The 6226-nt window shown below is 50.5% G+C and overlaps 1 protein-coding gene across 1 annotated transcript; it reads right to left on the reverse strand.

Moving 5' to 3' along the window:
• Positions 1 to 294: 294 nt before the first annotated feature.
• CBY3 (chibby family member 3) lies at positions 295 to 1824 on the reverse strand. The gene is made up of 2 exons (XM_059416399.1): positions 1785 to 1824; positions 295 to 1139 (listed from the first exon to the last, which is right to left on the reverse strand). The coding sequence occupies exons 1-2, from the start codon at positions 1822 to 1824 to the stop codon at positions 376 to 378; spliced, it is 804 nt and encodes a 267-aa protein (XP_059272382.1). The 3' UTR covers positions 295 to 375.
• Positions 1825 to 6226: the final 4402 nt, after the last annotated feature.

Genomic DNA, 6226 nt, shown 5'->3' on the forward strand with positions numbered 1-6226 from the left:
TCCGCCTCCCAGCCTCACCGCACCCTCCATCACCGAGCGCCCAAGCTTTCGTGGCCTCCCCGACTTGGCCCTCGGTCGCTTGGGACGAGAATGCCACTGCCTGCCCCCGCTAGGCGTCCTCGCTCCCCTTCCCCTCTCCTCTGCAAGTCCGGCTCCCACCCCGCATTCCCAGCGAGCGGGCCGCGCACACACCTTCCGCCAAGGCCCTATCGCGCCCTCCCGAGCCCTTCTGCTGGCTGAGTCACCCGTCCACACTGGTCACTAAGTGAAGGTCCCTACACGCCAGTCGGGAGCCCTGGACAGGCCCACTCCGCCGCCCACGAACGCGCCCGGACAAGGAGAGAAGTGCGCGTGCGCCGCCCGGGCTTTATTGCGTCACCGCGACTCCAGAGCGCGCGGCTCGATCATGAGCACGCCGCTCGCGCCTTCGCGTTTGCGCATCTTCCTTTGCCAGGCGCGCGCCGCCGCCGTCGGGCTGGAATCGGTGTCCAGCTTCTTCTCCAGCAGGTGCATGCGCGCCGTGGTCTCAGTCAGCATGTCCATGAGCAGTTCCTGCTGCAGCTTCAAGTAGTTGTTCTCCTCCAGCAGTACCTGGCTCTTGACCCGCTGCACCGGCGGCTCCCAGCCCGAGATGGTCGGCGGGGACAGAGGCGGCCCGGGCCGCAGGGGGAGCCCCTCGGCGGTCCAGCGACCGCCGCGGAACACAAAGTCCTCGTCGCTCAGGCGCGTGCGCGGCGCGCCGTAGCTGAGGCCCAGCTCGGCCTGGCGCGTCCGGTGGTCCAGCAGGTAGAAGGTGGACATGGAGGAGATGCGGCGTAGCGGCGGGCGCCGTGGCGAGAAGCGCCGCGAGAAGTGGTCGACCCAGAACTGCCGCAACTGCTCCCACAGGCGGCCGGCGTGGCCCGACGCCGGGCACCTGAAGGCCTCCAGGTCGAGGGCCGAGTGGGCCTTGTCGGGCGTGCGGGTGCCCGGTGCCGAACCTCGAGGACTTGGGCGACCGGGGCTGCGCCCTTGCCTCTGGAGCCCCGGTGTCCAGAATGATGAAGACGAGCCAGGGGCACTGCTGGGGAGCAAGAGTGCGGGTGAGCAGCCTGCTTGGATAGGCTGTCCCGTCAAACCGCGAGAACCGGTGGACAGAGCTTAGCTTTGAGGCTGGCACCAGGGCTAACCAGTTGCTGGTCGCCGAGGAGCCCATCCCTGCACGCTGCCGCTGACAGTAGTCTCTGAAACGACCTTTCCCAAAGACCGCTCTGAGTCAGGCGCAGGGGATGCATTTGCGTATGAATGACCGCATCCCTGCCTTTCTGAGCTTTGGGCCGGCGGCTGGAAGGGATTATGGGCCCAGGAGAAGGGAACGGTGGAGCCGCTACTTAAAAAGTTGAGCAGGGCTTTGCTGGATGAATTGGGGGTAGATAGGAGAGAGAGCCTCTAGGCAGAGTTAAGAGCCAGGCACAGCCTGAATTTCCCAGATGTGAGGAAGAGCTTGGAGTAGGGCTGGTGTGTGGGACTCTGCTGGGAATACAAGAGGAAGCCAGAAAGGAGACCAGGGCCTAAACTTATTCCTGGCACTGCTACATTACAAAGCCAGGGCTAGCTCTGGATTCAGAAAAGTATTCAGTAGGATGTGTAAAATAGCCAGTGGCATAACGGGTTGTGGGCCAGGCCTCGTCTGGGCAGGGGTTCTTAGTCTGTGCCCACCCTCAAGATGCACTGGTCCGGCTTGGAACACAGATGTGTGTGTAGATGACAGTAGTTCAGTATAGTCAGTGACATCCTAGGGGCACGTGCCACGGAGTAGGACCTATCCTTAGGATTCAAGGTCATAGCGGTTAGGTAGACTACTTGTGACTTTTCTCCCAAGCAGACTACATCCTCAAGCAAGCTGAAGGACAGATAACAAGTCTCATTCTCTGTCTCCCCCAAAACCTGAAAGTGCTGACTCTATTCTATGGGAAAAGGACTATATGTTCTCTCTTAAATTCCTCTTCTCCCCCATGTAAGGTGAAAAGGGAAAGAACACTCTGTCATGCCTACATCAATCCAGTACATGCGTATTCCTCTTGCACATAGCTAGGCTGAGCGGATGGTACGATCACCTAGATCTGACTCATGGTGACATCTCTGAAACCCCTAAGAGGGCCCAAGTGGGTGCAGCCAGGCCCACCCTTAATGCTGCATCTTCCTAAAGGGCCTTTTCCCAGGAAACCTCACTGCAAGTTGTGCCTCACCTGGAGGGTGTGTTGGAGGTGCTGAGCTGCTGTCCCAGGCCTGGCCCCATCTCTGAACCCCTCAGCTGCTGTCCACCAGCTATGACTCACAATGCCTCCAGGCCGGACTAGCCCAGGACAGAAGGGGTGCCCAAAGTCTAGCTCTCGGCTCTCCCCATATTCATTCAACACATGTATTGAGTGTTTGCTATGTTCCAGGTACAGCTCTGCAGAGCTGGAGATAGGAATTTGATGTAAGGGAACGAACAAGGTAGTCCCTCCTGAAGCTTACCTAGGGTATCATGGGTCAGGTTCCCAGAAGCAGAGCCAGAGATGAGAATTCTTGTTTGAGTGATTTACTGAGGAAGTGCTCTCAGGAGAAGGGTGTGAGGGAAACAGGGCAGGGCAGGGCGGGGAAGCAAACGAAAACAAGCAGGAGAGTGGCCTCAAGTGGAAACTAGCTTCAGACCTGTCCCACAGGTAACTGCATAAATTACACCACAGAGTTAGGCCCCCTTGCCACAGGAATGCCAGTCTTTCTCACCCACTCCCTTCTCTTCCACCCCTCATTTCCCATCAGTTACTGGCGGGGCAGCTGTGAGCGTCAGCCAACACTTAAGGCACATATGTGGTGGGTGCATCACCAGGAAAAGGGATCTGGGGCCCCAATTGCATAGAGGAGGGAGGAAGAGAATAAATAATAAAAATAAATAGAAGGGGCCCCTGGGTGGCTCAGCAGGTTAAGTTTCTGCCTTTGGCTCAGATCGTGATCTCTGGGTACTGGTGGTATCAAGGCCTCTGTCTTGGGCTCTCTGCTCAGCGGGAAGTCTGCTTCTTCCTCTGCCTCTGCCTCTGCCTCCCCCACCCCACACCATGCTCGCTCGCTCTCAAATGAATAAATGAAGTCTTTAAAAAATGAAAGTAAAGGGGCGCCTGGGTGGCTCAGTGGGTTAAGCCGCTGCCTTCGGCTCGGGTCATGATCTCAGAGTTCTGGGATCGAGTCCCGCTTCGGGCTCTCTGCTCAGCAGAAAGCCTGCTTCCCTCTCTCTCTCTCTCTGGCTGCCTCTCCGTCTACTTGTGATTTCTCTCTGTCAAATTAATAAATAAAATCTTTAAAAAAAATGAAAGTAAATAAATGAATAAGAATTTGACTTTGATATACACAATAAAAAAATAGAGAAATACAAAAAGTGACATTAGCACGTGGTATTCAGTGAAGGTGCCAGACATTCAGGCTAAGACCTAAATGATGAGGGGACTACAGGAAGATTGGGGCCTGGAGGCAGAAATGAAATGGGCCTGTTGGAGGGACAAGCATCTTGTGTTGAGAAAATGGGAAGTAACAAAGTCAACTGTACCTGCCAAGCACATCAGGTTGCCTGCCGTCACCTCAACTTGGCATTCCTGACCCCAGAGTCCTTCCCAGTTAATTCAGCATGGCCCTCCAAGGAGTCAGAACCAGCTCCAGAGGAGCTCATATCCCAGAGTAGAGCCAGGTGTATTTGTAGCACTGCCTCCTGGGAATTTTTTTTTTTTTTTTTTTTAATTTCACAGAGAGATCACAAGTAGGCAGAGAGGCAGGCAGAGAGAAGGGGAAGCAGGCTCACTGCTGAGCAGAGAGTCCGACACGGGGCTCGATCCCAGGACCCTGAGATCATGACCTGAGCCAAAGGCAGAGGCTTAACCCATTGAGCCACCCAGGCGCCCCGGGAATTTTTTTTCTTCTTTTTTTTTTTTTTAAAGATTTTATTTATTTATTTGACAGAGAGAGATCACAAGCAGGCAGAGAGGCAGGCAGAGAGAGAGGAGGAAGCAGGCTCCCTGCTGAGCAGAGAGCCCTATGCGGGGCTTACGACCCGGGATTACGACCTGAGCCAAAGGCAGCGGCTTAACCCACTGAGCCACCCAGGCGCCCCCCCGGGAATTTTTTTTCTTGAAGAGTCTTTGAAGGGATCACTGACGAGGGCACCTGGCTGGCTCAGTCAGAAGAGCATGCAGCTCAGTTTTGGAGTTGTGAGTTCAAGCCCCATGTTGGGTGTAGGGATTACTTGAAAAAATAAAATCTGGGGCTCCTGGGTGGCTCAGTGGGTTAAGCCTCTGCCTTCGGCTCAGGTCATGATCTAGGAGTCCTGGGATCGAGTCCCGCATAGGGACTCTTCCCTATGCTTCCCCCACCTTCTCTGTCTGCCTCTCTGCCTACTTTTGATCTCTGTCTGTCAAATAAATAAATAAAATCTTTAAAAAAAAAAAGAAAAAATAAAATCATCTTTTTAAGAGTTTATTTATTTGTGAGAAAGGGAGAGCTCAAGTGATCTAGCAATGGGGAGGGGCTAGGACAAGCAGACTCTGCTCTGAACGCAGAGTCCAACACAGAGCTCAATCCCATGACCCTGAGATGACAACCTGAGCCGTAACCAAGAGTCAGAGGCCCAACCAACTGAGCCACACAGGCGCCCCCCCAAAAGTAGAATCTTAAAAAAAAAACCCACTTTTTTTTGGAAATTTAATTGACAATAAATAACCTTTATTTCAAAGAAATTTCAAGTAACAGGTGTCTGGGTGACTCAGTTGCATTTGGCTCAGGTCATGATCTCAGGGTTCTGGGATCACGCCCCATGTCAGGCTCTTTGCTCAATGGGGAGCCTGCTTCTCCCTCTCCCTCTGCCTGCCGCTCTGCCTACTTGTGCTCTCTCTCTCAAATAAATTTAAAAAAAATTTTTAAAGATTTTTTATAATTTATTTATCTGACAAACAGAGATCACAAGTAGGCAGAGAGGCAGGCAGAGAGAGAGGGAAGCAGGCTCCCTGCTGAGCAGAAAGCCTGATGCGGGGCTCAATCCTAGGACCCTGAGATCGTGACCTGAGCTGAAGGCAGAGGCTTAACCCACTGAACCACGCAGGTGCCCCTAAAAAAATTTTTTTTAAGTAAGCTATATGCCCAGTGCGGGGCTTGAACTCATGACCTTGAGATCAAGAGTCACAAGCTGTACCATGCTTTATCCCATAAACAACATATTTATAATGTAGAATTTGGTATGTCTTTATAACTTGATGTATGAAATTATCACCCAAATCAAGATAATGAAGACATCCATTACCTTCAGAAGTTTTCTCAGTGTTCATCACTACATAATCGTTTACATTATCTAGAGTTTTATATAAATAGAATAATTTAGTATGTCCTTTTTTGGGCACCAACTTCTTGCAGCATAATTGAGATTTGTCCATGGGGTTGCATTCATCAACAATTTCTTATTGATGAGTATTTCCCATTGTATGGAAATACCACAGTTTGTTTTCACATCTATTTGATGGAAAATTGGGTTGTTTCCAGTTTGGGGGCTTTTACGAATAAAGCTATTATGAATATATGTGTAGAAGTCTTGGTGCAGCCATATGCTTTCATTTCTCTTGAATAAACACTTAGGAGTGGAATGGCTGGGTCATATGGTAAGTGTGTGTTTACCTCTTTACAAAGCTACTGGACTTTTTCTAGAATGGTTGCACCCCATTCCCAACAGCCATGAAAGAGTTTCTGTTCTTCCCCATACTTGTCAACACTTTGTATGGTAAACCTTTTTAATCCTTGTCATCCTAATGGGTATGTCTAAATTGTAGTTTTAATATTTCCGTAATATCTAATGATGTTGGTCGTGTCTTCATGTGCTTCTTTGTTACCCTTTTTGGTAAATTAAGGTCTTTTGCCATTCTTTCTTCTTTTTTTTAACTGGATTGTTTGTCTTTTTGAGTCTAAGAAGTTCTGTAATGCTAGATAAAAATGGATATGTGGATGTGATGGATATGTTTTGCAAAATTTTTCTCCCATTCTGTGGGTTTGCCTGTGAAAGTTCTTAATTTTGATAAAGTCCAGCTTATCAATTTTTTCTCCTGTAGTTCCTGCTTTTTGTTTCATATCTAGGAAGTCTTTGCCAAACCTAAGGTCACTAAGATTTTCTCCTCTGTTTTCTTCTAGAAGTTACATGGTTTTAGCTTTACATTTAGGTTTGTGCTACATTTTG

The sequence above is a fragment of the Mustela nigripes genome, chromosome 12, assembly GCF_022355385.1.
Source record: "Mustela nigripes isolate SB6536 chromosome 12, MUSNIG.SB6536, whole genome shotgun sequence".
In the NCBI taxonomy this organism is placed as follows: Eukaryota; Metazoa; Chordata; class Mammalia; order Carnivora; family Mustelidae; genus Mustela; species Mustela nigripes.

What these genes read in the sequence shown, in the direction of transcription:
- CBY3 (XM_059416399.1), bottom strand. Translation starts at nt 1,824, where the DNA reads ATGACCTTGAATCCTAAGGATAGGTCCTACTCCGTGGCAC. An exon ending in TAGGTCCTACTCCGTGGCAC is followed by an intron (nt 1,140 to 1,784) that starts GTGCCCCTAGGA and finishes CTCAAAGCTAAG; the next exon opens with CTCTGTCCACCGGTTCTCGC.